Genomic DNA, 16,663 nt, shown 5'->3' with positions numbered 1-16,663 from the left:
AAGTGTGGAACAAGAAAGATTACAAGAACAATCTAGAAGATGGGGATGAAAAGACAGGAGGAGAGAATAGGAAGATAAAGTCGAAGATGAAGATGAGGGAGAAACATAAAGAAAAAGACAAGAAGGTGAAAGATGAAAAAATCTGTAAATAAGAAATTCCAGTCCGCAATAATACAAGACCGGGGTTGATCTGCGATCGTAAATCGCACGGGATGCCGAGAGCACCGAGCGGTTGTTAAAGGAAGAAGATCTGGGGAGTCGGCACTGTGCGGAGGTAGCAGATGTAATTGCAAGGGCAGGGCTCAGTGAGAAATCAGGTGCCTGTAGGTGTCGCGGCTTGATGCACAGCGAGGTACAGCGAGGTCAGCTGATGGGAAGCTGGGCTTCGCTCAGGTCCACAACACAAATAAATTAAAGTGGTTAAGGGGTAAGGCGGTGTGCGGCAAGGCGAGCGAACGTCGTGAGCCCCGATTCGGGGCCCAGGCGGGGATCGAAGACCTCGAGTGATCGATCTAGGTGACCTCGAAGGGCCAGTGGCAGGCATCGCAAACAAGCGGAATTGGGAGGCCCATGTTATTTGTCATGCGGTTCGGCCCAAGGACAAGCAATCCAGGCTACAACGGCTGTCCTTATCAGTCGGCATCAGCACGGGTTTCCAGACTCAGGGGCTTTCTGTTTGGGTACTGCCCTGGTATTGAGCCCAATGCTTGGCATGAGGGCCGGGCCGTTACGCGGTTGGGCGGAGCCGTTGCCGGGACACTCGAACCCACTCTACCGGCACCGGTGGACGAAGGCCGCCTTGATCCGCGATGGAGATTCTAGGTGCCAGCGCGAGCCATTTGCTGCGGGAAAAGCTTTCCGCCATGCAAGGGTGAAAGGATTCCTCCGTAACTCGACACGAGCCCCTCCATGGCCATGCCATCTTTCAGCAGGCCATCTTCGAAGCAAGCCCGAGTCCTCCACCTTCAACGCTGGCGTTGCAGATTTGTGGGCCGGACGACAACGGAAGCGGGGCCAATCAGACACTAAGTGAGTGGCAACCAATGCTGCCACGTCAAGAGCCTCGATGGAGCCCCATCAACGACAAACAAGCAGGCCAGGCCTTGTTTCGAGACAAGCGATTACCAGGTTGGCGCCGCGGATTGCGTTCCGAACGAGATGAGATGGACCGACAGACGGTAACTAGAGCGGACCAACAATGCCGGAAAGCTCCCTGGCCTGTTTCTCGCTGGAAGACCACCAGCGCGTGGTTGGAAGGTTGGGCTCCGTCGATGCTGCCACATCTGGCATTCTGTGATGGGGCCAGCCAGGCGGGCGGGACCCATAGCCGAACCGCTTCGACCATGCTGCAGCGGCTTCGAGCCCAATTGACACGCACAGTTTGACAGTCTGGTAGATTGTGGGCATCGGAAGACTGGGCACCGCGGCAGTCTGGTGATCCGTTGTTGTTTGATGAATGCTTGGTGGGTGACTCAGTAGCCAGCCACCCCAAGTGTCCCGCCCGGCCTTCCTCGAGTCCTCCACTCGGTCAAGCCAGATGCATCTGTGCTGCCTTAGGTGGGCAAAGGCCACACGCGGTCAAGACCTCGTTCCGGTATATAGACAAGCAAGCGTCGTCCGATTTTACTGCCACTCAGCATCCCCCTACCAAAGACTTGCTTCGAAATTGGACGCCGGACCATCCATAAAGGCCCGGAACAGCATTCCCCAACACGGACCAGAGCATATTTGGCTCTCTTTCCCTTTCATTAACCCTTGATTTTTGTTTTCTCCCTCTGTCGCATCGTCTAAGACAACCCCCCCAAGCTGGCTACCGCCAAGGCTCATAGCACCTTTTTCTCTTCCTCCCCCAGTACCCGCACCAGACCGCCGCCGGCCCCGTCCGCCTCCAAACCGACGACGATGGGCTCCCACATCGACGCCGACCCGACCCAGGCGGTCGACGGTCTGGTCCGGGCCATTCGCGACCTGACGTCGGACCCCAACTACAAGCTGGTGGCCGACGTCTTCAGCGAGTTCCTGTACGTCAAGGAGCAGAACAACAAGCTCTCCAGCTCGCACCAAGTTGTGTTAGAGGAGTACCGCAAGTTCCGGAACGAGCTCGAGGCGCAAAAGGACGATCTCGAGCATGAGAAGAAGGACCTCGAACTCCTCGTCCAGGAGAAAGTCCAGGAGATTGTCCAGCTCAGCGCCGCAAGGACAAGGTTGGAAGGCGACCTCGAGGACACGCAGAAGAGGCTCGACGAGGAGAAGAAGAACGCCGCTGAGGCGGCCGCCACCGCTGCCCAGCAGTATGCCGACCTCCAAGAGCACACGGCTAAAGAGTATGCCGACCTCCAGGAACGCACAGCCAAGGAGTATGCCGACCTGCAAGAGTCCACCGCCAAGGAGTATGCAGACCTCGAGGCGGCCAAGGCGGCCGTAGAGGAGGAGAAGCGGAAGGGCGAAGAAGCTGCAGCCGCGGCTGCCGCCCAGGCCGCCGACGAGATCGCGGCGCTCACCGAGGCCAAGACGGGCCTGGAGGAGGTCAAAGCCAGCCACGAGGCCGAGATTGAGATGCTCAAGGTGAACGTCGCCGACCTCGAAACCGTCAAGGCCGATCTGGAGCAGGTCAAGGCCAGCAATGAGGCCGAAATCGCTTCACTGAAGGAGAGGATTGCCGTCTTGGAGGAGGAGAAGAAGAAGCTCCAGGAAGAGCACGAGGCAGCGAGGCAAGAGATCGCCTCCTTGAACGACACCATCGCCCAAAAGAACGGCGAAATCGAGGGCCTGCAGGAGACGCTGCGGGTTGCCGAGGAGCAGATCGCCTCGCTGCAGCAGACGGTGGAGGAACGGAATGGCGAGATCGAAGACCTGCACGGCAAGCTCAAGGCCGAGGGCGAGCGAGCCGACAAGGCCGAGGCGCACGGTCGAGATCTCCAGGCGCAGCTGGACGAGACGACTCAGAACCTCCACGTCACAAACGGGAAGCTCACCAACCTCGAGCAGTACCGCATCATTCTTCAACCCAACAACGACGAGACCTAGTAAGTCCCTCCCCTCCACAGGTTTCTTCGAGCAAGAACCCCGAAAAAAAAAAAAAAAAAAAAAAAACTGACCATATCTCCCCATCGCAGCGTCACGGTCCTGGACAAGATCTGGACCACCATCGTGACCCTAGTCGAGTCGACCTTCCGGCCCGACATTGACGAATCGATCCTTTCGGACCCGTCGTGCTGGACCAACCTGCGCAACTCGCCGTACCTGAAGCACGCGACGCAGCTGGCGGTGCCGCTGCCGCAGTCCAACACGCCCGCTGCAAAGGGCATGCGCATCAGCGCCGTGCTGGCGGTGCTCTCGCGCGCCCTGCACCGCCACCTGTTTCGGCCCGTGTACCTGCTCGACGACGACGACGAGAACCTGGTGCGGTTCCTGCGGGCGCTCGAGGACGAGGACCCGACGCGCGAGGCCCACCTGCGCGCCACGCTGCTGGCCATGATGCCCAACCGGCAGGCCGAACAGGGCGCGAGGCGCGTCAAGACGGTGGTGCGCGAGGTGTCGTGGCTGGTGCAGCACCTGTTGGGGGCGCTGCAGTTTGAGGCGTTCTGCGTCGGGCTCGAGGCCGCGTGCCGGCTGGCGTGCGACCAGTGGATGCGCATCCAGCTGGCACACATGAAGATCGAGCCGTACTTTGGCCCGCCCTACGACGACTTTGACTGGCAGGTGCTGGAGCTGCCCGAGTTTGCCGAGGCCGCCGAGCGGGATCGCGGGATGCCGCACACGACGACGGACAATCCGGACGAGGCCATTGCCGATGATCGGCTTGAATCGGTCGAGGCTGCAGAAGTGCCGTCATCGTCGTCCCGGAACGTCGCTCCTGGCGCGGTCGCGGACGGGGCAGACAACAACAGCAGCGGCGTATTCCACGATGCCGCGTCGCACAAGACCGACGACGAGATGGTGGAAGGGGAGATTGACCCCGACGAGATCCTTCTTGTGGTCTGGCCCAGCATGTGCGCCGTCGAGAGCGGCGAGCTCATGTCCATCACGCAGGGGCTCGTCATCTCCAAGGAGCAGGCCCGGCCGGCGCTCGAGGAGCAGCGGTCCCGGTCGAGGCTCATCCCGAGGCCCGGGTCACGACGCGCCCGCACCATGTCGATGCCCGGGCAGAGCAGGGGCAGCAGTCCCCGGGGTAAGGCGGCGCAGTTCCTTGCCCAATCGCAGGCGGCATCCGAAGCCGCCATGGACCTGCCAACCCCGCTGTGAACACTCTCTTCCTTTACCCCTCTCGTCCTCATATGCGCCGTGGCCTGGGGTGGGTGGGCTGGGTCGGGCCACGGCGTACATAAAAGTCTCGTTTCATTGTATAGATTGACGGTGTTGTTGGTTGCTTTCTACCTAGAGCCTGTCATTTTCGGGAATTCCTTTGTCGATTCGCATGGGCGGCGGGTACGCATTGTGTCGGGGGCATCTAGGCGCATGTTTCTTGACTCTCTCCTTTCTTTGCTGGGTTTTCTGCAGGGTCGTGCATCTGTTTGGGTAAGACGGTCCGGAAACTGGAGAAGACGATAATATCGAAAGATTGGCCTAATAATACATGGAAATATAAGAGTGGTTGTACACTAAACTGAAATAAAATCCATCCCGCGGATGCAGCCCATTTATTCCATCCTACAGCCAAAACATAGCAATGTTCCTCGTGGCCCCCGAGCTGGCTGTGCTAGTGCTCATGCTTGTTCCGGAGACGGAGAACGGGCCGGAGACGGAAGGGGCGCCAGAGACGGTGACTGGCATTGTAAAAACCGCGCTGTTCTCCAGCGCCTGGAAGATGTTGAGGAGGCCATTGCCACCACAAAACGTCGTTTTGTCACCCGAGCAGGGGATGCTGCAGTCGGACTGGTTCCGCGCCCACTCGCCGCCCACGTACGTCCCGCACCAGCACTGATTGCCCTCTTGCACGCCCGCAAAGGGGTAGGCCCGATGGTAGCAGCTGTCCTTGCACTTCCCAATGGTCAACGTGGCGTCGCCGCCGGGCCCGCTGACGTTCTCGTCGAGAAGCGGCAGCCTGGCGTCCTCGACATAACAACCCCTCGCAGCCCAGGCGGTGGGAGAGGGAGCTAGAGTGCTGCTGCTGCCGCCGCCGGTTGCTGTGGTGGCCACCGCCGTTGTCGAGGCTGATACCGCCGGCGGCGGATCGGTTTCCAGTCTTTTTAGGGTGAAAATGCAGTACGACTGATAATTCCATGGCGTGCAGTCGAGTCCGACTGACGGGTTCCACTCATGTAACTGTTCGGGGGTGATGCTGAAGAGGTTGCGGACTTCTTCGCATGGCATTTCTTGGACATTGTCATACCATCCGGCGCAGTCCTTGGCCGTCGCCGGGTCCCATTGCAGAAGCGGATGCGGGCCGGCGGCGACGTGGCGGGCTGCGAGCGATGCAAGGGAAAGGAGAATGTATGTCTTCATGGCAGTCACTGTTGTTAACTTCCTGCCAAGGACTGAGATGGTGTATGAAGAAAGGGAGTGGCAGCAGACATTGAGCGTGCGGAGTACCGGCAAGTAGGTTAACATGGGTTGTCGAATGTTGACGGACCGGTGCAGTACTACTCAGAGACACTTCCCGAGATTGAGATTCGTCTGGAACAGAGCCGCCTGCAAGCGAATCCAGACCCTCGGGGAAAAGGGAAAACGTGACAGGACTTGAACAGTACTCCGTACGGAGCGATAAGAGCAAGCTCTGGTTCAAAGTTCAGACCAGTTGAGCCGAAGTCAATAAGGCGTTCTTGTTAACGAACAAGAAGATCACACCCGGCCAGCCCGGACGGGCCAGAAATGGCGGGCGCCCGCCGTGCCTCCGCCGGTTTGAGTCACCATGACAACCCCGGATAGGTAATCGAGGGTACCGCTAAGGTACTTTCCTATATCATCGACCAATGTGAACTCCTGCAATTTCCCCGATCTGGAATTCAGTTTGCCTCTCAACTTCTTCCCAACTGAGAGCCCATTCCCAGCTCTTCAGCTCGGCAGCAGAACGCCTGCGGGATCCACAGGTGATTTCCTTTGGCCCTGGCACCTTCCTACTCCAGTCAATAGTGTTAAACGCAAAGAAATTAAGAGACCACTACGAGCATCAGCAACAGCATGGCCGCGTTCCACCTCCTCCCCCCCACCCCATTTCGAGCTTCGAGCTTGGATTTGGCAATCCACCGTCGAGCCCCGTACCGTCGAGGTCCGTCGCGAATGGTCCATTAGCGCGTCTATTCTCGTCGACGCCGGTGCCGGCAACACTCCAGGCCTGCCGCGAAGCCCGGAACCTAAAGCTCTACGCCAGGGCCTTTTGCGAGATCGATGCCGAAGGTCGCTATGTCTGGGTCAACTGGGACATGGACATCATCTCCATCGGGACGAGCTATTTTGAGTACTTCCACCCGCCTGCGCCGCCCATTAAGCGGTTCAAGTTTGAGCGCGCCAACTCTGAGTCAGAAGGCGGATTCTTTTCCCGCTCGGAAGTCAAGGAATTGGATGCTTTTGTCAACATCATGGAAATCTTTGTCGTCTGTGCCGACGGTGGGAGAGAGTGGCATGGCGCTCTCGAGGATCACCACTCACACTGGCGCTGCGGTGAAGAGAACGTGTACCTGATCGATCCGTACGGGGGTATCAGATGATGAAAGCCACCGAACTGGACGCCATGATGGACCAGGGATTTAAGGAATGGTGGGCAGAAGAGGGGATTCAGTACCCCAGCGGCGAGCCTCTCGATACGGCCTGCGACATCAATCCGGATACCAATGCCCTTCCGCATAATCATGGAACGCTTCCGCCACGTGCTGGCCCGATACCGCAATTCCTCCCCCTGATCGATGGATGACAGCCGGCGAAGATCACGGCTTCAACTCCTCCGCCTCGTCGGACCAGAGAACCACAGGCGACTGGCGTTTGTATTAGCAGACGCAATTGAGTGATTACTTCAGTTTTTTCATCAATGCGCATCTCGCTGTCTTATCCTGTCGTTTCCTCTATGGAGCCTTGCATCTCCCGACCCCGAGATTTCCCAGCGCTCTCGATCCAATCAGCCTCAGTTCATCGTCGTACGGGTGAGCCGGGTCTGGGCCGGGAGGATAGAGTGGCCCATACAACATCCATGCCGAGAGGGGCCGGATGGTGCCATGAGCGCTGGTATTGGTGGCCAGGCTCGTGTCTTTACCGGCCCGCTTGAGCGCCGCGGCATACCCTGCGGGCGGCCCGCTCACCATCCGCTTGCCCAGCGTCCCAGCAGCGACGTAGGCCGGGAACCTCTCCATGTTCCCAAAGTCATGCATCGTGAACGGCGCTTTTGCGTACCCCACCGGGAGCTTCCGGATGTCGTGCCATCCGTAGCTGACCTTGTCCAAGACCAGGGAAGTCGGCCCACCCCTGCCAAACTCTTTGAGCCGTTCTCCTTCGACGCTCCAGAACAGGAATCCCGTGATCCAGCCCGAGAGCTCAAGAGGAGCCGCTCCACACATCATGGGACTCTCGGCAAACACAATTTGGGACCAAAAATTCTGGATCTCGTTCGAATCAGGCTCGTCGAAGCTCCTGACAAACCGCCGGAGGATCGGCTCAAGCCTCGCCCTATACTCGTCCGGCTCCGCGCCAAACTCGGTCAGTCTGCCCAGCCGCGCCAGCAGCTTCTCCCAATCCTCCTTCTCCCCGAGGAGCGTCACACTCGGCAGCCCACAGATGATGGCGCCCTCGTACTTGAAGTAGGCCTTCATGAGCCCCATCATGAGGATATTGGCCGTCATGACATCGTCAGCCGTGGTCGTCGAAAAGTTGGGCACGATCCAGTCCAAAAGCCAGGGCGTCTTGACCCGCTTCTGGATCTCCTCCTTGAAGCGCCACAGGACAGCCGTCCAGGTCAAGTCCTCGACGAGAATGGTCTCCTGCCCCGCGTGCCGCACAAAGACATCCCGGACCGACTCGGCGTGGGCTTCCATGTAGAAGTTGAGCTGCGTCAAGATGGTGAACCAGACCTCGTCCGGCCGAATCTCGAGATGCAGGTGCTCGCCCCAGGCCTGGATCGCGCCGCGGACAAACGAGTCGCTCGACGGGAAGATGTCGCTTGCGTTGGCGGTTTTGGCCCCGTTCGCCTCCAACGTGCCGTCGTAGGTAGAGAGAATAATCTGGACCGTCGAGTTGGGGAATTCCGATGCGGCTGAGTTGCGAAGGATGCTCACGTAGTCGGTTGCCGTCACGGGTTTTGCGGGGAGGACCAGGGGCTTGGGAGTGCCGCCGGGGAGGATCACCACGCTCGCCGTGGCGAGTCCTGCTAGCGCGAGGGCGGAAAGGAGATTCATCGTGAGCTGTTGCTGACGGTTACGCGTCTCAAGTGAAGCGGCCTGTCACAAAGAGGAGAAAAAGGGGAGGCCTGGAGGGCAACCCCGGGTGAGGCGCTCCCTCCTTAATAGCCTTGGCTAGTTCCAGCCCGCGGCCTACTTCCATTCCTGTCACGGCCCCAAAGAGACGCGCAAGAGATACGAGGATACGAGGTAGCAACACATGGCTTAGGTATCGTTCTTCATACTCTGAAATTAGGTTTGACTCCCGGTGGGTGTCGGCACGGTCTTCAACCAGCGGCAGCCAAGCTCCGGGTAAGTATGTGGCTCATAGTGCTGATGCTATTTCTGGATAAATGAGCCAACGAACAATCCAGAAACACGCCAACGATGATAGACATCAAAGTGAACTCGGAGCTTCATGTTGCGGCTTGGCAAGGCACTGGAAAGGCAGTCCGTTGAAGTATTGCCTCCTGGCAAGAAGATGTAGGTCTGCAGCGTAACAGGGGTTTTACTACCGTACTCATATTGACGCCCTTGAGCAAGTGAGGAACCTACCTAATAATGGAGGTGGTGCCATCCATCGAAGAGTTAGGGCAGTGCCCATTCTGCACTACAGTGGACAAAAGAAGAGAGCCTTCTAGTTGAGCTGGTATGTTGTCCATTTTAGTGCGATTATTGAGCGCCTCAAACTTTATCAGAGTCGGGAAGAGTTTCATGGCAATGCCGAGGTTATTACATATGTAGGCTGGTCCCATCTCGGCAACAAGCAGCTGAAAAGAAGCCTAGGAACGCCAGCCGAAACCTCCCTAGCCCCAAGCCAACAATGCGATGCTGGAATCACATGCGTGCTCTCATGTTTCTGCTGCCAGTGCATTTTGCTATCCAAACCAGAGCCGAACTCAAGAACCTCCATTCACATGTGAATCCACCAGCAGCCTTGGCCGTCCATCGCTCCATAAACTTCTCTCTCGACATGGCAGTGACAGCGTGTAAATCCCCAGTCACAATACCATTCCTGGCATAGTTTAGAAAACGTATCTGAAAACCTTAAAAGTAATCATCAACCGATCATCGTGCCGAGCTGATTGACCCGTACAGGTCTCGGTACCCATCTGTCATCTGTCCATTATCTCTGCCCTGTCTGCCCTGTGAAATGATTGAAAGCAAACACACCAAGAACAAGCCTGAGACATCCAATAGCACGCTGCATAGCCGTCTGGCTTGCGAAAACTTACCGGACCATTGGCGTGGAATTTGCTATTCTTGACCGCTTACAATCCCGAAGCATTTTCGCCTCCTTCATTTGCTACCAATAATCCGAATGTTTGTTCGGTTGATGGGATGCGCGTGACCGTGACTTCCTACGAGATTCGCATAACCGGATAACTAACAAGTCAACTACCATGCTAAGTAGGCCGGAACGGTTGCCAAGATAGTGGCCAGGACTGTGCCGGCAGCAGCCAACAGGTAACATCCCGGACATGACAGTATCTGGTATAAAGGGGTGGTGTCGAGTCGGCAATGTCAATGCTTTCCCACTCAAGCAGCGTACAGAGCCACAGACTACTGCTCCAGCTACATAATCCTCATTGAGAAACATGGCCATGGCCTACCGCTTCCGTACCGTGTACTTATATAGATTCAAGCGTCCTCCGCCTCGCATTTGCGTCTTGCAAACCCAGAACCTCCAGTCAACGACGGCTGTGCCCGTACAACAAGAGACCGTCCCTTCATCCAAACTGACACTGAGTGCAGGCTCCCTGCCGCTAACATGGCCGCACAAAGGCTGGGATGACAAAGTGGTGCACGAGGTCGCACCGGGCCATCGAAAGCCACGAACGCTGAGCGACCGAATTGCATGGAGAGTGATCAGGGTCTGCCGGTTTGTTGAAACGCCGTGTTCTCCTCCCCTTTCCGTCTCCCTCATCCTTTCGGTTCCTACCCGATCTATCTGTTGTCACCACTCCGACACGTTTTCTCTCTCTAATCATCCAGCAGATGGGGCATGGACTTGATCACCGGAATGCCGCCAGAGCCCAAGGCTGGCACCAAGAAAACGCGCGACATTTCAGCATACAGGCCCATGTCCGAGTCGCAATGGGTAAGCTCCCCCCCCAAAGATGACAAACCTAAGTTTTTGCTGACCCTTTCCTAATAAAGCTCGTTCGCTTCGTCTTCCTGGAAACCGTTGCCGGCATCCCCGGCGCTGTAGCCGGTAGTCTCCGGCACCTGCACTCGATCCGCCGCTTCAAGCTCGACCAGGGCTGGATCAAGACGCTGCTCGAGGAGTCGTACAACGAGCGCATGCACCTGCTGACGTTTCTCGACATGTACCGACCGGGCCGCCTGATGCGGCTCGCCGTCTTTGCGGCCCAGGGCATCTTGTACAACGCCATGTTCGTCGGCTATCTGCTCTCTCCGGGCTTCTGCCACAGGCTGGTCGGGTATCTAGAGGACGAGGCCGTGGCGACGTACACGAAGTGTCTCGAGGAGATGGAGAGGGGCCGGTTGCCGCTTTGGACGGATCCGGGGTTCAGGATCCCGGACATCGCTGTCAAGTATTGGAACATGCCCGAGGGTAAACGGACTATGAGAGATTTGATCCTGTACATCCGGGTTTGTCTTTTCTCCCCACCTCCCCACCGTATCGTTTGTTTGGCAAGCTGCTGATACAGGTCGTTGTTGTGCCTACGTTGCAGGCGGACGAAGCATCGCACCGAGGCGTCAATCACACTTTTGGAAACCTCGACCAAGCCTCGGATCCCAATCCCTTCATTGACGGGCATCATTCCACTGTCAACCACATGCATGTGGCAGCCATCAAGCCTGCGGGACTGGAGCGGGAGGAGGTGCTTGAGCGGTATAGACGCGAAATGCCAGGAAGGGGGGGAGGACAGAATGGAATGGCAGCATTGGCTTTGCAACACGCCGGCAGCGGCGTGGGACACTGATGAATTTGATGATCTGAGAATACACATGCTGGGTTGATCCACGGATGTGCAGCCGCCTTTTAACTCTTGTACCGCAAGCGTTCCGAACCGGGTGGCAGGCCGGGCCGGGCCACCCGTGTTGATTGGCAAAAAAGCTGCCACTAGTATGAGTCCGTCGATTGCGGGCGGATGCACGATCTGTGGATGCGCCAGACTGCATGTGCCTTATGTACAGGTATGGAGTATGTAAATCCGTCCATTGTCGTCTCGGGCGAATCGTCAGTCGAGAGGAAAGTTGCTTTGGCGCCAAGCGAAACCGCGAGCTCGGCAGAAGTGGATGAGGCGTGGCTTGTCCGACAGCGCCCAACCTGTTTCGGCTAGCGCTGTGGTTGGTCAGTGTCCCGAAATCCCTACAAAAATGAACGCTTCAAGTAGATGAGCGGGGCTGCCTGGAAAGTTCCACTGACATCGCAACCATTTAGCCAATCCCGCTCGTTCCATCCGCTCAGAAATCTCTATTAAGCGCGCCTCGAAATTGAACCATTTCCAGCCTCAGCCGTGAAGGCAAAGTGTCTGGTGAGTGTTGTCGTCCAATCCGCCGCTCGATGCGGCGCGAAGTCCAACTCGCTTGCCGACCCCCAGACCCTGGCTTGGGCCGCTGAGAGCCAATCGGCGAAGCCAAGCCAACCCCTTCTGCCGCAGACCCCAGTCACCCGGGCTCGGGCTGTTACATCATGTCGATCCGACACTATCCTCATCCCTGAACGGCGATCACACAAAGGCCCATACAGACCCTTGAAGAAAGCCCGGACGGTCGTCTGCACGACACACTCGCAAGAGGCGAAAACTGCTTCTCGCCCGGTCCGCATCCATAGATTTGGTTTCCCCTGGACCTGGCCTCGGTTCCACTATCACACCATTCTGCAACCATCCGGTAGCTGTCTGAAGCTTCCAGGTTGTCCGAAGGCAGGTGGCCGTTTCTGCCGGAATTTCGCAGCGTTATCGTCCAAGCATTTGCACCAGGGCATCTCCATTCTCCTCCAGACTGAATTGCCGTCTACTTCCCGCGGGCTGGGCTTTCTCTTACATCAACGATCCACCCCTGCCCGAGCTTGACACACCGTCATACCCTCCTTGCTCTCCCCCTCCAAACCGTTGCCCATCACCGAGTTCGAAGTCAGGCCATATTCGAGGTCCTGATCGCCCTGATCTACCTTACATAATTCTAATCTTCAGCCTTGTTGTTTCGCGCACACAGCGTTTAACCGCCGGTTCTCGCCCCTTGGCAACCCTAACAGGGTTTGCCACTCTCCTTTATTCTTCTGCCAACATCGCCGTCGAGCAGCTTTTTTGCTTCCTCACCGCCGACAGGGAGGACACATCGTGACGTCGTCCTTGCCTTCACCGGGCTGGCCCCCCTCCTTTTTGACCACGCTTTCAACAACAATCTTGACTGGCCACCTCCTGGTGGGGAAGCTGTGCTGGCGGCAGGACTGGAACACCGACCCTTTCGTTATCCCGTTCTTAATGCGATCAAACCTCGACCGGGCGAGCCGCGGGAGGGCAGCTGAATTAAAAAGAAACAGGGTAGATACCCTCTAATTCAAGAGCAAGAGGAGGATACAAAGGCACAGAACACCACGATGCTTTGGCAACGGACATTTGTCGCCTCCTTCCTGGCGATAGGGGCGTATGCTGGAATCGGGGATTTTATCATGGAGGGACTGAGGCGCAACAGCCCAGGGGTGGAACGGAGGCTAGAAGAGATGGCCAGGGCAAACGTTAGGAGTTTCTTACAGGCGAGGCAGTCAGCAGGGTTGGGCGGCAGCAGCAACACACCACTGAATGCCGATGGCAGTCTGGACATGGCGGCTTGGAACGAGGCGGCCAACACGGCGTGCCGGGACGCGCTGAGGAGTATGCAACGGGCATCGAACCCATCCGGCGCCTGTGTGTGTTACAACCTGCCGCTACTCGACAACTCGACGGGGACATTCGAGGCCGATTTGAGGTTATTCCAGCTGAGCGAACCGACGGGCGATTTCCAGGGGATACCGCAAGACAAGATCGAGATTGAGCTCAGCTACAATGGCGCCTCGGTGTCTGAAGTAAGCCAGCAGGCGGCGACGCCCCTGAAGGTCCGGCAAGTCAACAGCGGGGATCTTCCACTGCTGCAATCCTACTTGTTCATCGGACAGATCGACCGAGACCGGATGTCGGACGGGTTGACGATGTAAGCAAAAGAAGCCGGGGACCCCATCATATCTCCTGCCTCACCTTTGCTGACTTAGTCCTCAGGAGCGAACTCCAAGCTCTCGTCGTGCCCATGGTCACGCTCAAGGCCATCAACGGCAACGGCCAAACCGTCAGCACCAACGTCTCGTCGAACGAAGCCTCCTTTGTCACAGGCTTCTTCTCCCAGGAGTTGGTCCTGAGCAACTTCACCATGGCCCAGCTCGCCGTCGACGCGGAACTCGCCCGTCTCCGGAACGGCACCGTGGCCTTTGTGCTGCCCGGTGTCCAGCTCATGATTTTCCCCGTCGGTCTCATCATCACCAGCGTGTGGCTGGCGTTGGGGCTCCTCGCCTACGGCATGGGCACATATGACAGGTACAACTTTAGGGAGATGCATCGGAGGAGAATGGCCGTGGTGGAAAAGGGCCGTGTGGCCAGGATTTAGGAGCCTTGTTTGCCGGTTGAAGAGTGGTCTCTTGGGCAAGCACGTCTGTTTCTCTCGTTTTTTTTATATGCTAATACCAGATGATGTGCGAAAAGAGCATGTTTGTTTTATATCGTCGTTATTTTATCAAGCAGCTCGATATTCTACAAGATACCTAAGGGAAGGAGGATGCACGTGCTGCCCCCAACATTATATCTGCTTTGATGTCACCGGCCACATGCATGTGTAAATGGAAACATGGAGGTCAGTGTGATCGGGGTTGGTGATAAGAATGGAAGCTGGCTTATCTGAAACAGGCTCCGAGAAAAGCTCTTGTCCGAGTCAGATCGCCACTGCGCATGAAGCCCGAACTTTCACGGCATATATGCAGTGATGACCTGTTTCGAGTCCATGGAAGATGGCCTGACGGCGGCATTGGTCTCGCGATGTTGATATGGTGTCTCATCTGCTTCCTCCCTCTTCACGCCAATGCAGAAGCATCCAGTACTCGCTGAGATGTGTTATATTCTTCATGTCAATGATCAGCAACTCATGGTCAATCTGTTGCTCTTTCAACTAACGGTGGCAAACGGCGGATCAAGCTGACTTGCAAACCTGCCCGTCTTCTGGCCAGGGAACCCCCGCCACGAAAGTCGCCATCCCATCGCAGCGACACTCATGAGGGGCAACTGCCGCCCTGATGGAATGCCAGAACCAAGGGGTAAAAGCTGCATCATGATCCGCAGCTGTGGAGAAGACGCAGTCCTGATGACTCCGGTTCTCATGGCGGCTTCGAAGTTGGAGGTGGAAGCTCTGCTCACTGCAGCCTCTTTTGCTGGACTGACGTTTAGTAAATGTTTCGTTTTTCCGAGTTATTCCAACCCAGGCTTCTCTTACTGTTCGTACTCGGGTCGTAGTGCAGAGCTGCTGCCAGGTCGCTTTATCTTGGTCATCCGACTCCGAGCCCGCCACCCGTTCAAGCGTGACACCCTCACTTCCTGCCCGTGCCCTGTCGTCACGGTTGGGTGACGGTACCTAGCGCTGGGCAAACGAAACACGGACCCTGTATTGAACAACCGACGAGTTCACGTACCTGCTCTGATCAGACCGTGCCACGAGCCGACAAGTCTGAGCGCGCTTTGGTACATCGAGTAAGGTACATGACGAACCTTCTGAACAGTTGAGCTTCTACGGACAGTCCGGCCGGCGGGCGCCAGTCGCCTGGTAAAGACCCCACGCACCCCCCAGGATGTCGGCCAGCATGTTGCCAACCATGGACGTTTCCGCGCTCGTCGCGCAGATGCAAGAGATTCTGGCGGCCATGCATACCACTCTTTCCTCGCTTGATCCACACGTCCACGATGCGAGGCTTGAAGAGCTCGAAAAGGAGCGCGGCGACGCCATCCAGGCGTTATCCCAGGCCTTTGAGGCCGAGTCGGAGGCCTTGGGCCAAAAGCGGGAGGCTGAAAGGCGGGAGATTGCCGAGCGACGACGAAGAGAGGACGAAGAGCGCGAAAGGAGGAGGCGTGAAGAGGACGAGAGGCTGGCTGCGAGAGACCGCGAGGAGGATGCAGCACGGGATGGGAAGCTCAGGGCAGATACCGGCAGAATTGAGCAAGAGACGGACGAGCTGATGGACCGGGCGGAAGAAGAGGCTCGAGCGGCCATGGCGGAGGGACGGGCAAAGCTCACGGCCCTGCAGGAGAGGAGAAGGGTGAGTATTTCTGTTTTACAAATCACACTCCCACTAAAGTACTGAGTGCTAACCTCTTGTCAAAGGAGCTTAACCGTCTCATCGAAGAACAACTCGAGATGACGCTGCCCACGCTACCTGCCGCCCCCGTTCGTCGAAGAAAGTCCACAAGGACCAGCATCTCGCCCCTTTCTCTACCGGCAGACGGAAATATATCGTCGAGGGTACAGGAACTCCCCAGCCACCATGCCCGTCAAGCAGGTGGGCCATCCGAGGGATCGGCTGCAACAGCTCTCGCGGCTGGACACGCGGACCGGGCTAATCCATGGCCACAGGGCAGTGATAATCACATCACGGAGCCAGGCGTGGCCGCCAAGCGCGGTTTCAATTTCAAACCAACCCATCAGCAGCAGCTTGGGGCTCATGCCGGATCACCTAGTACTGTAACGCTCTTCACTCATGAATCCGGAGCACCCTCCGTCCTTCACGGAAATTGGGCAGATCTACCAGATACTACCGACGTTTCGAAGCTCGTGACCACGACAGACCAACCTTTCGACACGGAGGCTCCTCCGATAGCACACTGGTTCCCTTTCTCCTCATCTGGACGGGCTGAGACTTCAAGCCTGACCGAGGCCGAGCAGCTGGCCAGTGAAACGCAGCCGGCAGCGGACCCCAGCCTCCCACAACACGAGACCTCGACGTCGGAAGGGAATCCGGGGGATATGGCAGCTTTGCCGGGACGGGAGGTGGAGAACCTCTGTGTCTCCAACACCGTCAGTCACGGAGACGGTGTTTCTGGCATACACGGAGCTGAAGGAACTCGATGGCCCAGTGCTGGTAGTCAACGCAGTGTTGGAGGTTTATCATCGGCGAGCCGGGACGGGGCTAAACACATTGAGTCCTCCGAGACGCTGAGAGATTCCCCTCACGACATTTCCTCTTCTATGCACAAAAGTCAGGGTCACCATCCGGAGCTGGCCACAATGATGACTGAAGCCAGCTTGACGGCGCTTGGCCACGACGATTTCTCCGAACGCGACAAAACCTTGACTGTATCCTCGCCCGGCGAGGAGGC

At 57.3% G+C, this 16,663-nt stretch overlaps 8 protein-coding genes across 8 annotated transcripts; 5 read left to right on the top strand and 3 right to left on the bottom strand.

Annotated features, from left to right (window-relative positions):
- Positions 1-783: 783 nt before the first annotated feature.
- On the bottom strand, positions 784-1,470 carry N657DRAFT_650838 (uncharacterized protein). The gene has a single exon (XM_062794036.1). The coding sequence runs from the start codon at positions 1,405-1,407 to the stop codon at positions 1,183-1,185; it is 225 nt and encodes a 74-aa protein (XP_062642640.1). The 5' UTR covers positions 1,408-1,470; the 3' UTR covers positions 784-1,182.
- A 432-nt stretch (positions 1,471-1,902) lies between these two features.
- On the top strand, positions 1,903-4,245 carry N657DRAFT_675271 (uncharacterized protein; the record flags this gene model as incomplete). Its single annotated transcript, XM_062795810.1, has 2 exons — positions 1,903-3,026; positions 3,117-4,245. The coding sequence occupies 2 exons, from the start codon at positions 1,903-1,905 to the stop codon at positions 4,243-4,245; spliced, it is 2,253 nt and encodes a 750-aa protein (XP_062642639.1).
- Positions 4,246-4,578: 333 nt separating this feature from the next.
- Positions 4,579-5,488, bottom strand: N657DRAFT_650837 (uncharacterized protein). The gene has a single exon (XM_062794035.1). The coding sequence runs from the start codon at positions 5,443-5,445 to the stop codon at positions 4,651-4,653; it is 795 nt and encodes a 264-aa protein (XP_062642638.1). The 5' UTR covers positions 5,446-5,488; the 3' UTR covers positions 4,579-4,650.
- Positions 5,489-5,811: 323 nt separating this feature from the next.
- On the top strand, positions 5,812-6,917 carry N657DRAFT_675269 (uncharacterized protein; the record flags this gene model as incomplete). Its single annotated transcript, XM_062795809.1, has 2 exons — positions 5,812-5,839; positions 6,073-6,917. The coding sequence occupies 2 exons, from the start codon at positions 5,812-5,814 to the stop codon at positions 6,645-6,647; spliced, it is 603 nt and encodes a 200-aa protein (XP_062642637.1). The 3' UTR covers positions 6,648-6,917.
- N657DRAFT_684892 (uncharacterized protein) lies at positions 6,864-8,321 on the bottom strand (the record flags this gene model as incomplete). Its single annotated transcript, XM_062796729.1, has 2 exons — positions 6,864-6,911; positions 7,023-8,321. 2 exons carry the CDS (start codon positions 8,319-8,321, stop codon positions 6,864-6,866), a joined length of 1,347 nt encoding a protein of 448 aa, XP_062642636.1.
- A 2,005-nt stretch (positions 8,322-10,326) lies between these two features.
- N657DRAFT_694115 (alternative oxidase) lies at positions 10,327-11,587 on the top strand (the record flags this gene model as incomplete). Its single annotated transcript, XM_062797263.1, has 4 exons — positions 10,327-10,404; positions 10,464-10,919; positions 11,003-11,163; positions 11,239-11,587. The coding sequence occupies 4 exons, from the start codon at positions 10,327-10,329 to the stop codon at positions 11,252-11,254; spliced, it is 711 nt and encodes a 236-aa protein (XP_062642635.1). The 3' UTR covers positions 11,255-11,587.
- Positions 11,588-12,489: 902 nt separating this feature from the next.
- N657DRAFT_325494 (uncharacterized protein) lies at positions 12,490-14,055 on the top strand. The gene is made up of 2 exons (XM_062786821.1): positions 12,490-13,466; positions 13,535-14,055. The coding sequence occupies exons 1-2, from the start codon at positions 12,877-12,879 to the stop codon at positions 13,911-13,913; spliced, it is 969 nt and encodes a 322-aa protein (XP_062642634.1). The 5' UTR covers positions 12,490-12,876; the 3' UTR covers positions 13,914-14,055.
- A 1,098-nt stretch (positions 14,056-15,153) lies between these two features.
- On the top strand, positions 15,154-15,651 carry N657DRAFT_582870 (uncharacterized protein; the record flags this gene model as incomplete). Its single annotated transcript, XM_062789639.1, has 1 exon — positions 15,154-15,651. One exon carries the CDS (start codon positions 15,154-15,156, stop codon positions 15,649-15,651), a length of 498 nt encoding a protein of 165 aa, XP_062642633.1.
- Positions 15,652-16,663: the final 1,012 nt, after the last annotated feature.

Source organism: Parathielavia appendiculata (genome assembly GCF_033297405.1).
Source record: "Parathielavia appendiculata strain CBS 731.68 unplaced genomic scaffold N657scaffold_36, whole genome shotgun sequence".
Lineage (NCBI taxonomy): Eukaryota > Fungi > Ascomycota > Sordariomycetes > Sordariales > Chaetomiaceae > Parathielavia > Parathielavia appendiculata.
Note: the sequence above shows the minus strand (reverse complement) of the source record. Positions and strands in the feature narration are given on the sequence as shown.

What these genes read in the sequence shown, in the direction of transcription:
- N657DRAFT_650838 (XM_062794036.1), bottom strand. Translation starts at nt 1,407, where the DNA reads ATGCCCACAATCTACCAGACTGTCAAACTGTGCGTGTCAATTGGGCTC.
- N657DRAFT_650837 (XM_062794035.1), bottom strand. Translation starts at nt 5,445, where the DNA reads ATGAAGACATACATTCTCCTTTCCCTTGCATCGCTCGCAGCCCGCCAC.
- N657DRAFT_325494 (XM_062786821.1), top strand. Translation starts at nt 12,877, where the DNA reads ATGCTTTGGCAACGGACATTTGTCGCCTCCTTCCTGGCGATAGGGGCG. An exon ending in ATGTCGGACGGGTTGACGAT is followed by an intron (nt 13,467 to 13,534) that starts GTAAGCAAAAGA and finishes AGTCCTCAGGAG; the next exon opens with CGAACTCCAAGCTCTCGTCG.